The following is a 24,411-nucleotide window of genomic DNA, read 5'->3' on the forward strand; positions in this document are numbered from 1 at the left end:
AGATAGAGAAGTTAAAAATACAGAATTAAGGCGCTCAACACATCATGTGCACACTGTCATCTCTTCTCATGGAAGGAGAAAAGAAAAGGGAAAAAAGTTGCTTTGCTCTGACCTGTAAGGAGTATGTGCTGAGAAGTGTGGCAGGCACACACCCGGGTGCCATAGACACTCGCTCACACCAGCTCTCAGCGCTGGCAGCATGCCACCGATGGCAGAAGCTCCAGCACTTCTTACCTGATGGCGCCGGGTGGTGGTGACAACTGAGAAGGGCTGTTTCTAGCTTGAATTGGAGAAAAAACAATTTTAAAAACACACTCTTAGAATATGTTTAAGTTATTGACCACTAAGAAAGATGCACAAGAAAACTCAAAGAAAACATAACTTGGTTACTTTATCACGCGGGTGCTAACACATTTGAGTATTTCATAAGTGTATATTAAGGGTCAAAGTTAACAGTAAAAAGTACATCGATTCATTTAGTTCAGGGGCTCAGAGGCTGCATGTAGGCTGTTCTTTATGCCATAAATGTGAAGGAGGACAGAGAGACCTCCAGCACATGGGACTTTGCCAGGCACCAGAAGTCCTGGAGGAAGGATCATGTTGTTCTTCTGGGCCCATACCTTTCAGTTCAAGCTTCTTTGGTTTGAATGCTGTATTTGAACTCTCCATGAAAACTTCCCTGTGAGAGTAGAACCACATAGTGATAGATATAGTGTGATAACTCAACAAAAATGGCAGTCACGTTACCAGCACAATCACTGCTGGAGATAACTGGAAGACGAGACTAAACAGAAGCTTTCAGGTGTGAGTTTATTGTGGAAGGGAGTGAATCATCTCTCTGATATGTAGTTTGAGGGTTTTTCTGTAAACACCACACATGTGTGTGGAGAGCAGTGAGCCATTCTCTCAGATGGGAAAATGAGTCTGCCCTACCTACCAAGACATCCTCCTTACCTGAGATCAAGGTCCAGTCCAGGAGCCAAGGAAAAGCCATTTTCAGCAGAGCCTGGCATCCCTCCCCCAGCACCTGCCTGTCACTGTCTGGCCTATGCGACCTTCATGTGGAGCATGACTGACATTTTCACCAATTACCAAGTATTTGTTTGCCAGATGAGGACCATATATTAATCTTGCATGCTGGTAGAATTCTTTGGAAATGTCTTTTTTGTTTCTCCGTGTCTGTTTTTTTTTTTTTTAAATTTCCCCCTCTCTGCAGTTCTTGATTTCTAGCTCAGAGTGCAGAGGATTTAACTGCTGCTGTGTATCTGCATTGCAGCCTGAGAGAGCAATGCCTGAGAGCTCCTGTATTTCTTTGGGGTTGAAGGGTGGTTAGTACCTGGAAAGAAAAAACAAACAAACAAATCTCACAGTAACTAAGCTGATTTGTAGTAGTAAATATCTCCCCCTTTTTGTCTCTCCCTTTAGCATTGAAAGCCGAAAGGAGAAGAAAGCTGACTCAGGGAAAGGCGTTGACAGGGAGACTTGTCTATGACTTGATCTTCAATTTATTTTTTACATATATATGAGAAGAGTGTCACAATTATTAATAAAACTGCTTTGATCATGTCATTGTAAGCCCTGTCTCCCATCCCAAATCCACCTTCATAAGTAAGTAGTGCCACCCTTCGTTCTGTTTGTGTTCAGCCTCTGAGCAGGTCAACACCCTTGTGAGCAGATCCATAGCTAAGGCAGGAGTCTCCATGTTACTGCCGTAGGACATCCGCCAACACACAGTTCTCATTGTTGGCATTAGGAGAGCAAAGCTTTCTTTAAAATATAAGTCATATTTGCCTAGTTTGTATTTTCCTACCTTAGTAACCTGAAGATGCCTGATAATTTTATTCAGAAGAGTTTTGAAAGGTCGTATTACTTTTTCATTTTTATGGCTTAGCATTCGTGACTGGTTTTGAAAGACCCAAATAAAAATGTTAGCATTTTTAATAATTGTATTTATGTATTCCTTGACTTAATATGATACATTTAATACTTAATATTTAACTATTACTTCAAGTCATTTGAGAAAGAGATCTGTTCATACCTTCTTAAAAGACATACTGCAAAGAGTTAAGTAGTGTTTACTTAGAATTCAAGTTGTAACCACGTACTAGGCTTGTATTAAATGCTTTAGAGATATTTGAAGAGTTTTGTGGGGTTTTTCATTTTAAATCTTTACCAGAAATGTGCTACTGAATCTCTCTCCCATTGACAACAGTTGCTTCTGGAATACCCCTATGACATACATTCTTACTGATTGCCACATGGTGCAGCATTGTACATGAGATACCAGCCCTGGCAGAGCTGTTCTGCTGACCTGGTCATGTGCTGCTAAGTTTTGGCTCCTATCATGTTGTCATGTTAGACCAACAGGTCTCCAGCTGTATTTGTTTTTTACAAAGCTCTTTTCCACATTTAACTAAATGCATGTTGTGGAAAAATAGCCTTTGAACTAAAACTTCAGATTCTGTTAGAGACGGTTATGTAAATATTTCAGTCCATATGAAACAGTCCAACTTTACTAAGCTTATTGAAACAGGAAGGAAGTTATGGATTTTTGAGTATTACTAAATATAAACTTCATTTAATTTTAGATAAATGTGATTTAATAAAAAATGAAATATTATAGGGCTCTTAGTTCCTACAAATTGTCAATAATTGATAATTATTATAATCTTTCAATGTCCCAATTTAGAAAAATTCAGAGCCTTTTGGATTTTATAAATTATATGTACTCCATGTAAACGAACATAATTGGAAAAATCCTCTTTGCTATTAAGCTAACGAAGGTGAAAGACAACAAGCCAACGTAACCTTAATATTTTGATATCTTTTGAACAAAAAGTTTCCTCACAATCCTTTCAGAAGCCATTTTTAATGAGATATAAGTCAAAATTGTGAGAAGAATTTGCAGTTAGTAAAGTCTGTATTTATAAATGGTAAAGAAAAATGCAAAACTGTCTGTTCCAAATGTGCTACCTTTGTGTATGTTGTAATAGCGCATTCCATCTAAACATCCTCACTGTCTGTGATGTAGCAGGCCAATCCCCAAAACACTCTCCTGGTGTCTCTATAGCGTGATGTCTGTTTTGTTGAAATGACCAGTGAATGAAACTGCAATGATCACTGGTTTAAATAAGCAATCAGCCTATGAAATTCTGTATTTCTGAGTATTTTTATAGTAATTTTGTTCTTGTGTGAATTTTAATGCTATCTCTATCTTAATCTTAATATTTTGAAATCATAAAATATAAGAAAATGTAGTATTCTATATTTACTCCTAATTTCAAATTCCTGGTCAAAATTACTGAATATCTTGAATGTAATTTATTGCAATGTTAAAGTACTGTGTAAATGTGACTAGGATATTGTGTTTTTCAAAACTAAGAAATGTTATGTGCAAATAAATATTTATCCTACCTAATTTTCATGCTTATTTTAAAGTGTGTACAATGTGTCTTGTCTTTATTTTTTCCTTCATATCAACTATTAAATCACGTAGAGTATCATCTAAGCATAATATTTAAATTAAGACAACCACAGGTTAAGAAACATTTGTGACATAAACATTTCAGGAGGATTCAAACAACTCTAACCTCATGAAGAGAAAATAACAAGAAGTTTTAAGGATATACAGGCCCCTTCCCCCATAGAATATGGTACAAGTGGTGTTACCCTGTGGTGGTGAAAGCCCCATTATAGGATCTGTATCATTGGAGCTCATGAACATCCAATTTTCAACCTGTATGGGAGAAGCATTCCCTAAATGTATCCCTTCTGTTTGCTTCACAGGTCAAATGAGAGCATAATGTAATTCCTCTGCCGCCATCTAGTAGAGTGTTATGAATACTATTCAGAACTCTACTTGCTGGTTAATAATTCTCATGACCAGTGGGTTCTCTTGTAATTGTCCCTACTTAACAGCATACATGCTGTACCAAACATCTTGTTGGGTGATTCAGGCTTCTACATGCAAACATCCAGCTTGACCAGAACCATTTGTTGAAGATGTTCTTTTCTTCTAGTGTTTACCCCTGGCTTCTTTATCAAGAGTCAAATGTCCATAGGTGTGTAGACTTATGTCTGGATCTTCGATTTGAATCTGTTGACCAACAGGTCTGTTTTTATGCCAGTACCACGCTGTGTTTATTACTGGAGCACTGTAGTACCACTACAAGTCAGGAATAGCGAGGCCTCCAGCAGTTCTTCTGTAGTTCAGGGTTGTTTTAGTTATGGAGGTGACTCAGACTCATAGTCTGATAGAGACACTTCAGTGATGACCAGTCTCTCTGGCCTTAGAAGTGAGGTCCAATCTTCACTGACCTCTCTGTTTCTGTCCTGCTGAGGCCAATTTTCTCCTGAGTCACTTTTCTGTCATTGACAGGCTTATTTCTAACTTTTTTAGTATGTCTATCTTTTATATCCAGTTAAGAAAATAAAATGAGATACAATCTGGATGGCAAACATCTATGACATCAGTACTCGGGAGGCTGAGCTAGCAAGACTGCCAGCATTTTGAGGCTAGCTCATGCTCAGGATGGCCAAACTATAGCAAGACGGAGGTGGCAACCTTCTGAACGTTTTTAGTCTCTTAAGTATTCTGTGACTGTGATCGTGGTCAGCAATCAGAAATAACTTCTGACCGTTTGCTGTTTATTTTACCGTCTTCTGCTTCCCTTCAGTCCTGTTGTCCTCATTTCTTACTGTGGGCTGAGTTTATCTCCTTTAGTGTGTGGGGCCATAGGCTTCTACCAGACCACCTTACTCCTCTGCTTGTTTCTAAACCCATTGATGGCAGTGTAGTGTCTCAATCCTCCTTATTAACTCTATACGACTCTGATATTAACCCAAAAGCAAAAGCTATTCCAGAAGCACCAGTAGGATGTTCCAGAAAGTCCTCTTGTTCAGTCTTTTAAGGGCAATAAAGGATAAAGGTTTTGTTTTGTTTTGTTTTAGATGATTACAGTAGAGAACACCAACAGTGCATATTGGGCACTACATAGATCTGGCACTTGAGAATATCAAAGTTTAAGGGAAGGGTTTATGCAATATATGCAGCCACCAAGGTAGGGAAGACAGCAAAATGCCATAGCTAGGAAGAAAGAAAAAGAAAAGGAAGTTGCTGGATGTTGCATATATGTAAATCTTAGTCATCCAGCAGTTCTGGGATAGGCTGTTTATCCTTCTTTTGTTAAGCTCCTGTGGAGTTGAATTGGAAGGTGCTGGATAATGTTCCTTAAATAACGCTATGTTCATTGCAACTGTTGATTGTCTTGTCCCACGTGTCTGATTTGAGCTGAAGGTCAGTATCTCAGGCAGGAGGTGAGAGAGACGTTCTCTCATCCCTAACAGGCATTCACTTTGGTGCTTAGAACCAGACCTAGATTGAGTATGTACTCAATATGCTATACTTTCCCCATTGCTCATTTTTCTGTGGTTGATAAAGGAACAAAAACTATCCAGTGAGATCAACTTTGCTGCTCAAAATTCACAAAGCTATGATTTGGGATAGAAGCAAGTTAAAGAAATACCTTTATGTTTCTTCAGTTTCCCTAATCTTCACATCCATTCACTCCCAGGATTCAAACATTCCCTGATCGAAAGTATTTCTAAAACAACTGTGTTTGCACTCAGCATGCATTTATGTTTTCCCTTATAATTATTTTTTAATACAGCATTGACATTTATATTACAAGAATCTGGAGATTGAAGTATAGAGGGGGACAAGCTTCCATTTCTGTATAGACTGTCATTTTACAGGAGACGCTTGAGAATCATTGGATTTGGAACCTATATCCATAGGAGAATCTAGAACCAATCCCTGTAGATACAGAGAGGTGCAAATACAAGATTTTGTTTATTGAATGGTGAAAATATTCCATTATCATGATGGATGCATTTTAAGTAATTTCACATGCTTAAAGAATTTATTCAAAAAGGCCACATGGACCAAGGACTTTTTATTAAATTGTTGACATTTATAGTTTATAACAGCAGTTCTTAACCTGTGGGTCATGACCCCTTTGGGTGGTCTAACAACCACCCAAGTCAAGGGTCACCTAAGACTATTGGAAAATACAGATATTTTCATTATGATTCATAGCAGCAAAATTACAGTTATGAAGTAGCAATCAAAATACTTTTTGCTGTTAGGGGTCACCACCAAAAGAGGAACTGTATTAAAGGGTCGCAGAGAACCTTCCTGAGGACTGACTATGTGCCTTGAAAGACATACCTTTTTCAATATCTGTAAAAAATATTTTTTATTAATTCAAATTCTTTGGCTTAAATTTTAATATTATCAGAGAAATATGAATGCAGAGAGATGATCAACTATACTCAGCTTCATAGTGGTTTATTAAGCCAGGCTCTGTGATTTTTCTTATGGGGTAGCCAGCGATGTCATGCTTTGTAACCCCATTTGTGTTTCTTTCTCAGCCATCTGTGTCCCCTAAAACATCCCAAATGCATGCTTCAGGTCACTCAGGATGTATGTGAAAATGCTGCCGAAATAGCTGTCATAAAGTTGGCACAACAAAATTATCTTATTTTAGGAAAAAAAAACATGCTTGTGTTTTGGTATGTTTTTTCACTTAGAATTTATTGAATCTTAAATATTGTACAAATCCAGTAATCTTATAAACCAGTACTCTCACTCCAACTTAGAGCAAAAGTAGTACGTGCCAAGAGGTGGAACTGCTAATAATCTGAAGGAGAACTATGATGCCCAGAATGGCACAGACTGAAGTCAACATGGATCGTGAAGCATGGGGGGTGGGGAGGGGAGCTCTTCCTTTAGCGCATGCGCCCCTGGTGCTGGTGTGCTCTGAGGCGGTAGCTTGATCCATGCGCTTCAGGGAGCTGCATATGCCCATAAGAGACTTGTCTATATGCCTCAGTGGTGTTATTAGCTCTTGTGCTTTTCAAACTTGCTCTTAAATTAAGTTTGTTTACAACTTATGCATCAGGGTTTTAATCTAATTTACAACTCTTACCGAACAGTAAAACTTGACCTATGAGAATCAAATAAAAACTGAATGTATTCACATTATCACCATGTGAAACCCTCATCGCCTGAAAAATGTGTGCTGTGTTCTTTTTATTAATTCAGGCTCCAGGAACAACCTATTTAGAAATGAAAGGAACAAAAAGAATTCATGGTTTGGCTATTCTATCAACATATGATACATCATATAAGATTTATTAATAAAAACCTTGATTATTATATAACGGGCCTTAGATTAATGAATTCAGAAGGGATAATTTCTATTTAATTCGCATTTATGTTTCCACACTGTCAGGAACATGTGCTACCTTTGTTCCTTGATCTAGAACTTTGCACATGGCTGCTGCTGCACACGGTGACAGAACTGTGTTCAAAATTCGGACTGTAGCCAGAGGCCTGTAGATTTAAGGACCAGCTGTGCTTGCAGTGGAAGAGCAGGACTTGAGAGTTCCTTAAGGTGAGGGGAACCAGTGGAGTGCCCGGGAAATAGCATCAGGCTCATCAATATCTAAACTCATTTATATTTATAGGTAATTTCCATTTCTGCCATGTTTGGAATTTATGCTGTAGCTCACCTGTCTGTGGTAATTGTACCTAGAAAATTGGCCTGAAACTGCATTTAAATGTGTGGAGTCCATTTTAAATTTTCAGCTGTGTTATAAATAATTGAATCAAGTTTCCAAGTTGTCAAAACACGGCTAAGTCAGGTATCAGAGTGTATTCTATTATGTATATTATCTATTATATTACCCTCCGCCCAAACAGGAAGAGACCAGAAACAAAAACAAAAAACAAGACCCTGGAAAAACATGTCTACTCTGCTGATAGCATTCCATCTCGTGCCACGAACCTCACGTGCTCCCCTAAGTTAAATAATATTATGAGTTCCATAGTATGTAAATGACCAAGTTATTGTTGATTGATTTCTCCAAAGCTATGTGATAAATGTGAGATAGAAATTTCTGGGGGTATTAGATAAACTCTTATGAATCATATAACTTTAAACAGTTTTATGTATCTAAATTTTTTTTTAAAAGTTGAACTCTTTCCATGTTTACAAGACAGTCTTGGATTTCACACAAGTTAAACAAGAACCTTTGAACAAATGTGTCCATATGTCAATGCAGTTTAAGTTTGATTCAAGATATAACCCATTACCTTTGAAAAAATGGAAGCATACTTGCTAAATGACCAGGCAACATTCCAGTGTGTAGAATAGAAATAATAACACAAAACATTCTCATACAGTTTTCCATTAGAAAGATAATGAAGTTAAAATGCTTTAATGAAAATGCTCAAAGAAAGGAAGTAGGAAGAACTGACGCAAGTATTCCTTCATGTTAGAATTTGTGACACAAATATTTTCAACTTTTAACGGGGCAAGTCGCTATGTTCCAAGCTGCCTCTTCTCACTAGGAGACATTGGTAATTTTTTAAAAGCACATTTACAATGCTTTCCCATCACCCTTGCTGTGTTTATGTAGCACCTATAGCCATAACTGGCACCTGGGGCCCTTACATTGCTGGCAGCGTCCCTTGCATTTCTTTGGAGTCTATTCAACTGCTGTGGTTTTACTTAGAAGTCAGTGCTTTGCATATATGATTTCCTGAGACTGTTTGAATAGTCTTTCTCAGAAAACGGTGCCAGTCTGGCAGTGAGCAGCTCTTCTCGAGGCGAGCTGACAGTAGCCTGGTTGGGTTTGTATGCTTGGACCTGGGTTTCTAGCCATATTCTCTGTTCCCGCTTCTCTTGTTGCTGGCCTAATGACATCATTACCCACGTCTTGCCACCCCCTTAAATAAGGGAACAAGATTTGGACCAGCCTAGTAAGGGGGAAAAAAATTGAAATTCTGCTCAGGAAATCTATGCATAGCTCTTGCAAAAATAATTTATATTTGTTGTTTCAGCAGCTGATGTGGAAATGGTTTTAAATGATAAACAAAACAGAGGGGGAAATCCAAATTGCTGTAAGGTAATAATCTGTTCTGAAGACAGGCATCCTTAGTTAGGATTGCAGGTATAAAACTGGGAAGTAGGCTGGAATTTCTCGAGGCGACATTATTAAAATCGTCATCTTAACAGTGCAGTTTTGAGATAATGAGGACAAGTGTGCTCTTGAGTAAGCTGCGGAGAGCCTTGCCATGCTAGCGTAAGGAGAAGCACTGCTGGAGGAAATGGCTCATGTGGGAATAGATGTGCTGGTGAGCTGTGCTGCTGGCGATCCCATGGTCTTCGTCCGTGTACCACTGGAGAGGGAGAGAATGAGGTCAGAATTAGGAGGTCACCTGTCTTTACAAAGGAAAAAGTCAAGTGAACTCTGGCATGGTATAAAAATGGGAATTATTTATAAACTAAAGTGAGATCAAGCAGGGTGTCTAGTTCTTCCCCATAGCTTTTCAGGACCTGTTCAGTCCTGAAGAAGTCTTTGGTCCTCTTTTTATGAGAAAATCTACTATGCATTTGGATTTAGCGCATTAGACTTTAAACATAGGTATATCCTAATTAAAGTACCCCAATCAACCTTTAAATGTAACTCAAAGGTCACTTAAATACTACACTCTAAATGGGAAGGTTTATACCAGCAGCCATACTATTTTATTAAGGCTAGGAAGCATCAAATCTCTCTACACTGTAGTATGAATTAAAATAAACAGACTTTAAGGAAAATTTTCTAATATAGACATCTAATGGATAGAAAAATCAATTTTAATATTAACATTTTATAACTGTAATGTAAGTGAAGTTAAAAGTCAAATGTCTTATTTACCAACACTTCAATTTTACCCTGGGAATTAAAACCTCCACTTACCTGACATTTATGTCAGGCAGGTACATATCCCTGAGACATGTTAATTTTAATCATGCCTCAAGTATATCTGACTTTGCTTTAAACACTGAAAAAAACAAGCCTCAACCTCTTCTGAGAACCTGGCCCAAAAGAGATGGTAAGTTTTCTCAGTACAAAATAGAAAACCTACTCCTGGATAGTGGGCATTATTAAAACCCATTATGAAGCAAATTATGTGTCAGAAGTGTGTGGGGGTGGGGGTGGGGGAATATTTTCTAGCCAAAGCAGTTAAGAAAGTTGCGTTTTATACTATTGTATTATTAGTGCAAGACACGTGTGTATATGTAAGAATGTATAAAAACAATAATGTATTCTTTTTAGTCTGATGAAGAATTCTAATGAAGAAGATGAGTTAATCTAAGTACCCCAAACCTCCTGTACAGGCAAAACCAGCCCCAGCCATTTCTGACTTTATGAACAAGCCTAATTGTTTGCTGCCTGCAGTTGTTCAGCAAAAGATAATGTAGCAACTGCAAGAACTGAAGCATGCTGATTATTAATACCCCACTGTTGTTAGGGTGGCTAGTAATCATAATAACAGAATGAATTTTACATTTCAGCTATTATCATGCTGGTTTCACTTTAGAATTACTCTGCCACACATTTACAGAATAAGTGATTACTTTCGAATCAAAACAGGGAGAGACTGAACCATCACAGGGATCGAAGAATGGTGTTTTGACACTCCCAGGATATGTAATACTGTGTTTCTCAACCTCAAACTGTCTAATATTTACTCTTTGTATGACTCAAGGATATCACGTCTCCAACTTCACAGTGGAATGAAAAGGGGCCTCTCTTTTCTTCCTCTCTTCTGAGACTTCCTTGGGAAAAAAGTAACCCCCAAAGAAGAAACTAGACCCACCAGATACTTTGTCCCCCACCTCCCCCAAACAAAGTCTTAGTGTACCATTGCTTGGAAATCCACGCCAGCATCCACCAGGGCTTTGGAGATCTGAGCTGACTGCTGAAAGTGAACATTATCTGTGGGGAAGACAGAGAACAAGCAGCCGTAAACAAGTAGCTAATAGCCTCTGGAGTTTTCAGATACCAAAGGGGGAAGGCACAAGAAGAAAGTGACTGAAGTTCTAAGACTCGGCATCCCATTTAGCCCAAGACAAGTGAGTTGTGGAAAGCAACACTGTTTTATTGAAGTAAATGTAACAGTCTTGCCCCTCATGCTTTTGTTTTGTCAGTAGTGAAACTGCAAACCTGTCTGTGATGCTAAAAAGTCTAATTAACTGAAACTCACCATCTGCTGTACCGTGAATAAGGAGGTACTCAACTTGCTTAAAATTTTCAGCTCTGCTCATGACTGTTGAGTTCTGAAATTGGGAAAAAAGAATGTCATTATTCAAAAAAGGATCTGCCATAACTGATTTTTCACTTCAGTTTACAAAATAAAATGTTTTCAGCTGGGGCCCCTTTTGATACAAAATATAGCAAACCGATATTCAAGCAAATGCTGTCTCCATGCATGGCAGAATGCACAGCATGCCCTGTGCCTGGGAGACGGGACTGGAAAGGAAGAATGCCACATCTTCTCTGCACATGTAGGAAGAGGGCACCTGTCCCCTAGGACACATGCAAAACCCATTCAGTCCCAGATCACAGATTGCTGTGTCCTATGCGTTATCACAGGGCAGAGTCTCATATTAGCAATGTATGTTCCATGGGCTTCTGCTGTAGTTCAGCCAAAAAGTGTATTGCCATAGCAACCATGTGTCACATGGTGCCATACATGCTACATTTCAAAGAGCCTGTTCATAGCATTTGCAACTAAACATACTCTGCAATATGTCATGTGAACTTTGGTCCACATTGCTAGGTTCCGAATGAAAAGCAAACATTACCTCTCTGTAAACAGATGTTTAAAACCTAAGCAAATGTAACATATTGGGGGGGAAGGGTGAAAGAGATCAAGGATGGCCTCAGGAAATCAGAGGGTGTTTGATACTTCCTCATTTTGAATACTGGAGAAAAATACTTCTGTTAAATGTAATTCCTAAGCCAGCCAGGGAGACAGGATGAAGGGTCAGAAGGTCTAATTTGGTCTGAGTCATCTAGGGGCTTCCACAGTAAGGGTCAGAGGTCTTGGATGGAAAAAGGATCTTTAAAAGCATAGGTCAGATTATTTCAATTTAGCACCAGTTACAATGTTGAGATGGAGGAAAAATGCCAGATAGATCCTCGGAAGCTAGAGTCTGCTTTGCTTGTCCTGGAGTGGGTCAGGGAGGAAGAGACAGTGACATCTCCACAGACACTGCAGCTGCCAACCTGCTCACCATGCTGGTCTGCATTTCAGCGACATCCCATCTACAGTGCTAATGGCAAACCTAATATTTTTACTGGGAGTCCTGGTGGTCTGGCCACCAACGTATGGGGGCTACAGTTACATGTTCAAGTCTAGTTTTTAGTTTCAACACTACTGAGCCTTGTAACTGGGGACATACATGCAGCACTCTCTATGTCCTGGTTTCTACAAAACAGAACTAAGAATAATTGAATTTAGGAGTCAAGAGACATGGTGGAAGTAGTGTTTAAAGTGTTGAGGCTGACTGGAACCTCTGTGATAGAGTGTTTCAGGAAAGTGACATACTTTCTACAAAAGTCGGTACAGTGACCCAAAAGTTTCCATCCACCAAGACTCCTAAGATCATCCTGAACTGGTTAGCTCAAGGTATGACCTATCCTGTTTAAGCAGACTATTTCTTAATCAACTTCATCATATTCAATTTCTGGCCCAAATTGAGACTTTATTCATAAACTTTAACTCATTAAAAGTTGTTCTTTAATTTAACTTTAAAAAACCTTTCCATTCGATGGGATGTCCCACATATATGTACTTATGTGTGATTCCGTGCAGACAGCACGTTTGCAAGCATGACCCCCTCCATCACAATGCTGCCACTGCTAGTGGGATACCCACTCATTTTTTCCATCTGGTCAAATAAAATTCATTTGTATCCAACTATATAGTCCATAAGAAAAGTGACTTGCTTCTAATTTATTATCCTTAAATAATAATACATTTATTATAGCATCTAATACAGAGCTAAATATTTATCAACTAAATGAGTAGGTGCACTTATTCAGCATTATCTACTGTAATCGATCCTACTTTTGCACCATTAAGTGGAAATAGAGTAGGCAGAATAAAATATTCTCATTCTGTGATTTATTAAGTCATTATGCCCACTTCCAAGTGCTATACCACAGCAGTTGTAATCCTAGGTACCATTCCTTGAGCATTTCCTCTGTGCCTGTCACTGTGCTAACTGATCATCTTGAAGGAGTCATGAAGTGAATCAAGTTCACACACCAGTGTGAATAGGTCTATGCCAACCCTGCTCTATGTACTAAGAGACGGGTTCAGAAGTAAGTATCTGCCACCCATCTCTAGGCTATGTCAAAACTGGACCAAGTCTGGAGAAACCTCCCTTACTTTCTGTTTCTCTGTCATCTCTTCTAAAATTCCAAAGGGCTTATGATTGTCTTCTAGCAAAGGAACCCTGTGAAATAAAATTTTAATTAACTGTCCAGGAATTATTACGTTATAATAGTGGATCCTCTGGATTCTGCGCTGTGTTGCCTTCTCCGGGAGAAATAATTGGATATGAGATTGGTCTGAACAACCCTGAAGGTTGGGAAGGGTGTCTTTCCTGTCACCAGGTGATAGCACAAAACTTGATTCTCTGTTCTCCAACAGGAGGTCTCAAATCAAACTCTCCTTAAAGGGAGTTGCTATCCACTAGACGAGGCTAGAGTCGGGAGGTCAGACTCATGGCTCATTCTGAGCTACAGGGCCAAGCCCCTTTCACGGCCCTTCCCGGTGGTCTCCTCTACCAGTTCAGGCACCCAGCCCATGCTGACTTTCTGCCACCATGTTTATTTACGAGTTCAATGCCACCCTTTACTCACAGACGATAATCGACTTTAACACCCAGACCTGACCCAGATATGCAACTGTGTCACCTCGCCTCACCTCTAGCAGTCCCGTGGGCCTGCCTTGCTTGGCAGCATGAGCAGGAAAGCTGCTCCAACCACCTCCCAGAGCCATGAGATGGAGAAATGTCATTGAAACACAGAGTAATGGTGAGGAGACATATAAAGACACAGGACAGTTAGCAAGGAATGTGATAACTACTGGAGTTTGGACCAAAACAGTTTCTGGCTGCCTTTTTTTCTTAAATGGAGTGAATACAGGCTGAAAGAAGACAATTTTTATAAACAAGTAAAACCCTGAGCCTAAGATAAATGTTGTGATGTACACACTGTAGCTGTGATGAACTAGACATGGTGAGAAACGCAACATACTGAGAAAAAGACGAAAACTGTGATAAAAGTGTCATGATGCAAATTGTTTTACATTAACAATATTACACTACAAAGAAAGAAAGACAAATACTTTAATGCAGCAAGAGAAAAATAAAACAAAAGCTTCCCCTGCAGTTGCAAGATAAGTGTGCCATTTCAGTGCACGTTCCCCTGCTCATTGGGAGAAGCCTCCCAGGGGACTTTCCAGTGAGAGAGACAGGCAGCTGCCAAAAGCACACCCTCTTAGGAGCTCTCCGTGCCGGAAACAACCCTCCATCCCCAAATGCAAAGACGCCGCTTTGCCTCCGGAACGGCCGGGGTGTGGTTCATTACTGGACTACGCATCCTGGGCTTCTCTGGTAAGACTCTAATGCCTGCTGTATGGCACACTTCATGCTGTGGAGGACATATGCAAGCATATGTTGGCGATGCATGCATTTCTCCAATATATGATTAGCGGTCGGGAAGATATTAATTGTACTATATCCACGCACCCAAATTGGATGTTCCCCCATTGCCTATCCATGGAAACGGGAATGAAAAAAGGAAATGGATGACTAAGTTACAAGCCGAATAAGTCTATCACCAATGACAAAAACGGAAGCTCGGAGTGATAAATGGGCAAGGATGCAATGGTGGTGCAGTTGGCACTCTCCTGAGGCTAGAAACTTCCGGAGAGCCCCGCTGCCAGCAACAGTCTGGCAGAGAGAAGTAGAAAGGATTGGTCCAGCGGCAATGCCGATTCCACAGCATCTCTGTGAGGAGCTTTTTCCTTCAATCCCCAAGAAGAACCATCTGTAGCTGCTTGTTGGATCATGCTGGTTCCTCAGCTACCTTCCAACAAATAGATCTTTGTATTTTTTGAAATAAAAGGAAGGAGCTGATGAGAGTAGGGAAATGCTGTGAGAAACAGGAGGTGTGACAATTTTCACGCTACCCTTTGTGCCATCCACGAACCAGAAGGACAATTTGCTCCCTGAAGATAAGAATGATGGCAGCTGCCATGCTTTTGAAGCTTACATCATGGCAGGTGTGGGGGGTCTCCTCTAATCACTTCTGTGACTCTAGGAGGCGTATCTGGTTACTCCCATTGTGTAGAGGAAGAAATTAAGGTTCAGGGAAGGATCGTGACCTCCTCAAGTTCAAACATCTAGAACTAATGGAAGCAAACTTTCAATGCAGGTTCTTTGAACTCCAAAGCCCGAGTTCCTGAACAATATATTATATAGTTAATTGATATCACAGTCAAACTACTCATTATCACCCGCAGGCTCCCATAGAGGACCAAACAACCCCTGGGTCCCAGCGATAACAGCTCAACAACTCAGTAAGCTATACCCTCGGGCTCACCACTTCACTCTATGGATTCTTCTCCTGAAATCGATGCTGCTTGAATTAATATTAAAAGGTGCCATTTGGAGAATCATCACTAATACCAAGCAGAGGGCACAGAAAACATTTAAGAGAAACTGAATCCAACCCACTAAATAAGATGTTTCACTTGTTTACATCTACCCAACAACTGCACCCATGAGCTGCCAAGGAAAGAGCTCCCATCCGCCCCAGACAGGGGGTTCTACCTCAGGCCTCACAAGCAACACTGGCTGCTTTAAAGATCACACAGCAGTCAACATTTTATCAGCACTCCACAAACAAGTTAAGGTTTGGCTTAAATCTGAAGGTCTCTCTCCCTTTGGCATATTCTGGGATAATAGAACAAATGTCAAATCAGTGCAAGATGGCATATTTACAAAATTGCACCCTGTTTTGCATAACCTAACGATGCAGCAGTTCTTAAGGATTGAGCGTTTCAAATCTGCTAGCAGAAGACTGCCAAATCCATGACTGTTTCACACACTTGCCAAAAGCCTATCAAATTTTGAGCAAAATGCAAAATAAATCTCCTCTACAAGTTAAATCAGCCCTTCTGTGTGTTCCAGGCTGCCCTCTCCTCTTGGCAGCAAGGCTCAGGACTGGGGCCCCGCTCCTCCTGCCCTCCATCTCCTACTTCTCTGCTTATTCACAAGACAATCCCTTCTCCAGTCTACGCCCTGTCATAACCGTTGGTCACCATTTGTTCTGCTCTTCCCAAAGCTATCCCTCAGTTCAATAGATCACTCTCAGAGATCCCCAGAAAACCCTTCTCTCTGTCACTGTCTCTCTCCCCTGATGCTCCCTCCCCCTCCTTGTAACCTGTTGGGAATCTCTCTGATCTTCCTTGTATCTTCCCCCCTTCCTCTCTGTCCTTCTTCTTCATTCCTGGCTCATGCAGTGTCCTCTTCCTTTATAAACCCTCAACATCCATATGTTACTTGATATTTTAGTGCCTCAGTTTCCCTGTCAATAAAATGGTGGGAATCAGGGAGACTTAAAACTGATAATTCCTCTAAAGTTCTAAGGATGCCATCTAGTCATACCAACACAATAAATGAATGGGTGAGTGCATCTGGGTGGGGGCAGGGAGTTAGAATCCTATATTTTTGGCTCCTCCTTTTCCCTGAACTTCCTTCAGGCTTCTGACATAGACCACCAGGCTGTATGGTCACAATTTGGAAGTGTCTGGTCTTTTCCATACAGATTGGATACTGTGTGATGTTCAAGTTCATGAACTGTTACCATTTGAAAAATTTATTTCTCCAGTGTTTTTACTTTCTTTCTTGTCCGTAAGGAATAAACTTTTGAACAAATCAAATGCCAGACACTTTGGATAAGTGAATGACACACAAGTCTCTGATGTGTTAGTGTCTTGAAGTTCTGGTTGCAGATGGCCTTTGAGACAGTGTTCACCCGTTGGTCAGGATCCCACTCCTTGAGGTGTGGCTGCTCTGCTGCATGCTGTGGCTCCTGATTGCAGAGTTGCCTCCTTGGTTGTCCCATGTCTTTGCTTAAATCGGTTGCCACTTCTGTCTGTTATGCATGGAGCCTGCCCATAGAGAAGATCTGTCTACAGAACTACACTGCTGAGTAGCTCACACTTGTCACCTCTCTGGGGCCAGGTCCTTGTTGGGGAAGGTTCCTCTTTGGGGTCATTGGAGTCTTTAAAAGAGTTTCTGCCCTGTCATTTGTCCATAGTGGGTGGTGATTTTCAAAAAATCTTATGGGGGTCACTGCAAGGGTCATTTTAAGTCTGTGGGTCTAAGCCTATGCCTCAGGATCTCCAAATCTTCATAGCTGCTTTTAAAGTATAGGAAATAACATCCCCACTGCTGGGAAGTCAACCATACAGATGTACACCTTCACAAATGGCGGACCAGCTTTAAGCATGGCACACACTGGCGATTCACCTGGTGGCATCCCTTTCCTCAGTAGTAAAAGGGCCTGAGCTTACAGGTATGTTCTCTTGGAGATTTGGATTCCTTTAAAGTCTGGGTCATTTATCCCCTGGTATTGAATCCTCTCATCAGGTTGTACTGAAAAATTACATTCTCTTCCAAACTCTATAGTTCTATGTGTCAATGGCTTCTTAGCTAAGAATATAAGCTTACTTATTGCACAACCGAACATTTTGTGCATTCCTAACTCTGGATGTGCTAAGAGAGTCCTGACTAAATGGGATTTTTTTTTTCAAAATATTTTCTCGATCCACGGAAGTGCACAGAGTGACAGAAACCTTTCAGGAACTGTTGAATTAGCTCTCTGCCTTATCAAGGGATAGGGCAGGATGAGAGAGAGAGAGAGAGAGAGAGAGAGAGAGAGAGAGAGAGAGAGAATGCAAACCTGGGAGAGAAAAGAAGTAGGAGATGGCAGTCCAGAGGGGCAGCTGGGGCCTTGGAGGAAAATAGAATGTTTGAATATATTCTTGCCAGAGACAAAAGCACAGGCTCATTTAAAAAACAAAGGAGGGCAGCTTTATTCTAAAGCCTGCTGTGCACCAAAAATAGGCACTTAGATTCAGTGCTCCACTCAGATTCAGATCCCCACACAGATTCAGTCCTCCATGCTCAGAGGAAGCAACCACGGGAGCAGAGCTAGGTGGAGACAATTCCCTTAATGCGTTTACCTCACTTTCCCTGCCCACCTTAGCTATCACCCTCCCAGATAATTCCTCTGAGTAACACGTTGGGAACCTTTAGCTCCCTGGTACTGGCAGTTTTAATGTGTCCATTGCCAGCAATCAATTTCATGCCAAGAAAACCCGACTCCTGGCGTGGAAGGATTAAACAGTCCTCGGGAGCCATCTGTGCAGCGAAGAGAAAGAGTGACTTTGTGCACCCAGTGTGCGTGTGTTGCCATTGGCAGGAGAAAGTGACTTCTATTTACATGACTACCTCATACAGGGAACACCTAAGGGGAGAGACGAGAATGGCCACCACTGTGGGGGGTAGAGCTTGGGGATCGGTGTCAGAAAAAGGAGCCTATAGAAAAGGCTGGAAAAGGAACTGTGAAATGGTAGATTCCAACTGCTGCCCTATAGCATTATAGAGAGAGACAGCTCAGAGAACAGAAATGATGGGATGTGTTCTGAGTAAGTGAGGCAAGCGTCCTGACGAATTTTGTTCTTAGGGTTTGGACATGAGTCTGCCCCTCTAGCCTCATGGGTTCTTCAGATTGGGCTTTGGGGTCTCCTTCACCATTCTCCAGAGGCGGCCTTGGAATACTAGGCAGTGTATCTCTGAGTTGACAGGGGTTTTCCCTGCTTGGGCATAGCCAAGAAAACTATCTTTCAGGTTGGATAATTAAGAAGAAAAAAAAATATCGAGCATCAAAATGAGAAAAGTACAAAGAAAAGGAGAAGTAAAATTTGTATCACAGTATTTACCTTAAAAGCTTTTTTTTTAAAAAAAGATAATCAAGTCAAGATAAGTTGCAAGATAAGATGCTTTACAGAAGGACATCCAATGAGTGAAATGTTGAATAACAGTGTGGGGGTGGGCAATCTGGCGCAGAGTAATTACTAACTCAAGGTAGATAAAATGAGAGTTAAGAGTCATCTGAGGAAAATAACAGTGGAAAGAGAGAGAGAGAGAGAGAGAGAGAGAGAGACAGACCTCTTCAGAAAGAGGACAGTGGGAGCATCCTAATATATGGGAGCGGAGACAGATGACAAGCCAGGTATAATCCCATAGCAATGTCAGAAATGGCAGCTACAAAAGTACAGAATCTGACATCTAAACCAGGTCAAGTACAAAAGAAAGTAGTATTAAAACTGTGTGTGTGTGTGTGTGTGTGTGTGTGTGTGTGTGTGTACGTCTGTTTGTCTGTCTGTGTATGTGTACATATGTGTGTGTCTATGTGTGTGTTTCTGTATGTGTGTATGTGTGTATGTGTGTCTGTGTGTCTTTCTGTGTGTCTGAGTATGTATGTGTGCATGTGTCTGTGTGTCTATGTATGTGAGTGTGTTTTTCTGTCTGTGTGTCTATGTATGTGAGTGTGTCTGTGTGTGTCTGTCTATGTGTCTGCGTGCATGTGTGTGTGTGTGTGTGTGTGTGTGTGTATGTGTGTGTGTATAGTTAAGGTCCTAACAAGGTGTGAAATGGACTGTATTGTGGGAAAACAGAAGAGTTTACAAACTGGGTTACTGTTATTCGGGGAGCTAGGTCATTTGCCAGGAGATTGCAGTTATGATGAGACAATGCCTACAGCACATTATGGGATGTGGAATAGAAAGAGTGAGAGGATGGGAGTGTACAGCATTAGAGGAGATTCTGACAGAAATAGGAATAGCCTGATTATGAGACTGCTTTGTAGGTAAAGATGCCTGTGTGTCCTCTTAATTTGTGAGTTGTTACTTTTCTATCATGTCTCAGAAACATATAAAAACACGCGAGTACTAATACATCATGCCCCCTGCACATACAAGCTTGCTAATTTAGTTGAAAGTAGCAAGTAAAAGTAAAATTACACATACAGACACACACACACACACACACACACACACACACACACACACACACCTTGCAAAGTCAAAACTTTGAACTCACTGTGTTTTGATCAGATAGTTTCAGATTCCATTGTAGTAATGACAGAATCTTACAAAAATGTATATATATACTGCTCGGAGGAATATTACTCGTAGGCCTAGGTATTAAGAGTCACAACAGAGAAAATTCCGTGTTGACATTATTCCTGTTTTTCTCTCTTTTTAATTCATTCTCCCTCGGAGGGTTTTTGGACATTGTTGGAGAACGGAAATGTCAGAGATGATTTTTACTTGTTATCGAAAAGCTTTAATTTAGTTTACAAGTTTTTTTTTTCCTCAACTAATAGTGCCAACAGACCCAGGAAAGTTTTGAAAATGTCAACGTGGTGCTGGTTCATGCAGCTGCATCGGGAGGGTGCAGATTGTATTCTGGCTTAGCCGTGGCCTCCACACTGGCGATGGCAAGTACAGCTACAATCGGGTCACCTTTCAGTGTGTCAGCTTCTCTGGAGAGCCAGCTGCCCACTGCCTCTCCCACAGTTGAAAGCTATTTGGTAATTCACGGACAAGGCTCTTCGGGGTCCTCCTCAAATGCACCTGCCACCTCGCCTGCTTTATGCAAATCACGTGTTAAAAAATCTACATAGCTGGCTGAGAGTAAGAAAATTATAGGCATGCATTTACCTTTTGACTATTACAATAACATTAAAAACTCTAATATCTTGCTGAAGGATTAAAGCATCTTCCAGATCCTGAAAGAATGTGTTGAATCTGACATGTTTTCTAAACTGAAATTTTTATAATTAAAGTAATTATCTGATGTTGCTTTGTATTTCCAAATGAATGCATATTGTGACCTATATAGCATATGATAAAGACTGTAATTATGCAAACTATAGCAGGGAAACTATTGGAGCATCTCTAAACCACCTGTGTTACTTCTTTTTAACAAGAATTTAGTTGGAAATAATATATTTTTTTTCTAAAATAGATACAATTAAGAAGTTCCTGGGCCACTTTTACACAACTATGAGATTGACACAGCTCTTACCCTGTAATGGTCAAGGTTGTCCTCTGGAGTTGGGAGACCCATGTAACGCTCTGTGTATACTGAGTCTGGGATAAGAAAAGAGAAAAGAGGTTCAACTCCCCTCCAATAACAGCATTTCTTACATCTACTACATCGCGTTTCCTGTCTTCTTGTGCCTGAACTCCAGCCAAACCCTGCTGATGCAGCTAGAGATGCCGACGGCCAGACCACACTGTCAGACTGAGGAATCCTCTGCCACACTGACCCATCCACACTCAGCCCTCAGGGTCAGGGCGGTGGACGTACAACTAGACAACCTGAAACACAACCAGCAATTGACGAGCGGAGAGACCCGCCCGATCAAAGCCATCTAGTGCCTCTGTTGTCTTATTGTGGTCCCTCATGTGACGATCATCTATCTCCTTTTGGGAATACCTAACAATGACCAATTGCACGGGACTTTCTTAAACCTTAGTTTTGGGGCAGGGTGAGATCCACTGCGATGAAAAGAAAGAATTAACAGTCCATATTGACATGGCTGCCTCATCATAATCCAAGTTAAACATTTGTTTCCCTTCACTTTACGGGGAGATCTCAAGTTTTGTGCTGTAACACTTGAGCACTGCGAACAGATTACATTAATATCTGTCTGCTGAACTGACATAAGCTCTTTTATATATAAATATGGTGGAATAACAGGTTGCACAATTGGTTTATTTATTTTGGGTAATTAAACATAGCTTAACTCGATTTTTAAAAAATGAAATCCTATATCATCGATTACCCTAAAACATCACTGATGCAACTTTGTTGCTGTTTTGTAACTTATTAGTGTTTATTCATTGTACAAAGTGTGAGTTTGATAAACATGTCCCATTCAAGTACAAGCTGCCCTGCCTACTTTCAGCCTGCCCGTCCTGACCCTCCATTTTACATTTTTGTCTCCTTTGTGCTCCCAGACAGTCCCCTCCTACTCTCACATCATACTTATGGTCCTTTGTTAAGGTCAATTCTAGGTTTCATGTATGAAGGAAAATGTGTGACATTTGTCTTTCTGAAATCTGATTTCTTTTGCTTTATATGGTGTTTTAAAAGCTGCTTCCTTAAATGGCCAGAGCGCAGTATATGAGCCTAAAAATTGTGTATTGACTCCATGCTTGACCGTCCCTGGATTGGACAAGGATCTCGACATTAATTCTTTGAATTCTTTCCATTCCTTTCTTGCTTAAAGCCAACACTGCAAGGCTTTGCAATGCCGAGGCTTAGATTAGGCACTAGGCTGAAGAGCTTCTGCTCTTCTGTTTCTCCTTCTCCCTCCTCCTAACTGAGCAATAGGAACATTGCTTAAAGTGAATACAGACCGTGTATAATGTCGTGTATCTACAGAATACTCCTATAAAAACAGAGAATCTCAAAGGACACTTAAAATAAAAGATAATACGCTTTTTATGTATATTTTAATTTAAAAAGTCAAATATTAAATAATATTGCTTATATATTTAATAGGGGAAAACAGTCTTTGAGAGGATATAAAAAATTTCCCCAACGTCTATTCCACAGTCAGCAATGTACCTGTCTCGGGACATGTCACTTTTTACATCTATAATAACCACATTTACATGTATATTAAGATCTGAAAAAAATTTTTAAATATATTTAAAAATATTCATAGCTACAGTAGTTGTGGAATTTTAGAGCAATGTCTTGAAACACCACGTACATATTCTTTGTTTTAGATTTTGAGTAAAATTGTTTAAAACCACTCATTCAAAGTTCTCTTTCGTTACTATGTATTACGCCATGTACATTTAATGAGCTTCTCTCACATGTCTGCAACCTCACAAAGGCTATTTTATTATTTGATTGACCACCAGAGGTCTCCAGAAACAAACCATCCAACAAAACAATTCATTAGAAACAAAAGTATCACAGGAAAAACAACTCCATTGTGTGCAAATTAAATTGTATCTGCGCCTGCCAAGTTTTCAAGGGAAAGATGGTGGCTTCGCACATTGGCTTCTCTTGATTTGGAGAGAGTTTCAAAGATGAGTTTGCCCAGGATTGGTGCTGCCATATATTAGTGTATAACTATTAACAAGCATATTCTTCATCAACAATTCCATTCTTACACCACTACATAAAGAACCTAAGTGAGGTCAGAGAAGGTGAGGAAAACACTACACCCCTTCCTAAACCTCAGTGTTCAGCTCTGCCTAGTCTTGCCCTGGGCATTGTCAGCTCAGAAAAATGACGCCGTACGGTCTATCTCACGATGGAGATGATATTCTAGTGCTAAAAGACAGTGGGAAAGCAAATCCCTGGAAACTCATCTGTTCCTGTCTTCTCCTCTAACGCCCAACTAATATTTGACCTTCACTCAGAGGGAAAAAGGCAAAGACTTCCTCTCCTCTATTAGTATGTGAAGCCCCAAATCAAATTCTAATAATGATAAAGAAACATTTATTTGAGAAATGTAGCGCTGGCACTGTTTTAAAATTCTGGAAACAGGATTTGTTGATGAGAAATTAAATGTGTAGGTAACACACACTAGCACTCGGGCTTGTGTAACAGCAGAACAAACCAGAACGTCATATACGTCTCTGTAAACAGCCACAGAAAGAAACCAGCCTATTATTTTCCACAGAAACACAGAAAGCTAAAACAGGAATGGCTTTCTCACTAGAATGTTAAGGTCAACACTTAATAATTCACTGCACACAACAATAGTTACATACCATAGTACTCCCACCGTGACACGGGCGCCACGGCTATTCCACACTTGAACACGCCACTTCCCGATCCCAGGACCATTGAGGTTACGTACCCTCCATATGACTGGGGAATGGAAACAGTTATTTTTATGGAGGTAAAGGAATAAGGACATATGGTAAGCGAGTCGCAGTTTCCACATTTCTCACATCTTTATATACTGTGCCTCTTTAGAGATAGAAAGCATGATATATGAGGCTTAAATTGGCTTTAATTGGCCAGTATCTAAAGTATACACTTTCAGAGTCCTGGTCCACTTCATAGACATCAGGAAACAAGCATGGGATATTAGTGGACTCTGGGGACCACGAAACAATTAAAGAGAATAATAAATAAAAGTAATAAGCACAAAACCTTTGCTGGTTAGTAAGATCTCTTTTTTCTTCCTTCTTCCTTTTCTCTTTTTGTCCTCCCCCTTCCTCCTTCCCAACTCTTCCCGACTTCTCTGTCTTATCACAGTTACATGTCTAGCTCAGGAGACAGTTAGGAAGCCTGCTGCTAGAGGCCCAAGACTTGACAGACAAGATTTTTGTCTCTAAAGATTCACATGCAAAAGTTAAGTTAACCTCCGCTCTGTTACGTTCGC

General features: G+C 40.3%; 2 protein-coding genes across 12 annotated transcripts in view; one reads left to right on the plus strand and one right to left on the minus strand.

Annotated features, from left to right (window-relative positions):
* Slc4a10 (solute carrier family 4 member 10) overlaps positions 1-3,418 on the plus strand; it is a 316,713-nt gene extending 313,295 nt beyond the window's left edge. For 9 of the 11 annotated variants that reach the window (XM_063283270.1, XM_006234283.5, XM_006234277.5 and 6 more), the window contains one exon: positions 1,426-3,418. In XM_063283270.1, the coding sequence (XP_063139340.1) occupies positions 1,426-1,492 (67 nt within the window). In that variant the 3' untranslated portion in view covers positions 1,493-3,418. The remainder of the gene's footprint in view (positions 1-1,425) is intronic. The other 2 variants (NM_178092.2, XM_017591545.3) reach the window with 2 other exon arrangements.
* Positions 3,419-6,574: 3,156 nt separating this feature from the next.
* Dpp4 (dipeptidylpeptidase 4) overlaps positions 6,575-24,411 on the minus strand; it is an 81,629-nt gene continuing 63,792 nt past the window's right edge. Inside the window, exons 22-26 of the mRNA NM_012789.2 lie at positions 23,792-23,891; positions 21,078-21,142; positions 11,102-11,174; positions 10,760-10,833; positions 6,575-9,247 (exon numbers count right to left, since the gene is read on the minus strand). Coding sequence (NP_036921.2) covers positions 9,146-9,247; positions 10,760-10,833; positions 11,102-11,174; positions 21,078-21,142; positions 23,792-23,891 — 414 coding nt within the window. The 3' untranslated portion in view covers positions 6,575-9,145. The remainder of the gene's footprint in view (positions 9,248-10,759; positions 10,834-11,101; positions 11,175-21,077; positions 21,143-23,791; positions 23,892-24,411) is intronic.

This window comes from Rattus norvegicus, chromosome 3, assembly GCF_036323735.1.
Source record: "Rattus norvegicus strain BN/NHsdMcwi chromosome 3, GRCr8, whole genome shotgun sequence".
NCBI lineage: Eukaryota > Metazoa > Chordata > Mammalia > Rodentia > Muridae > Rattus > Rattus norvegicus.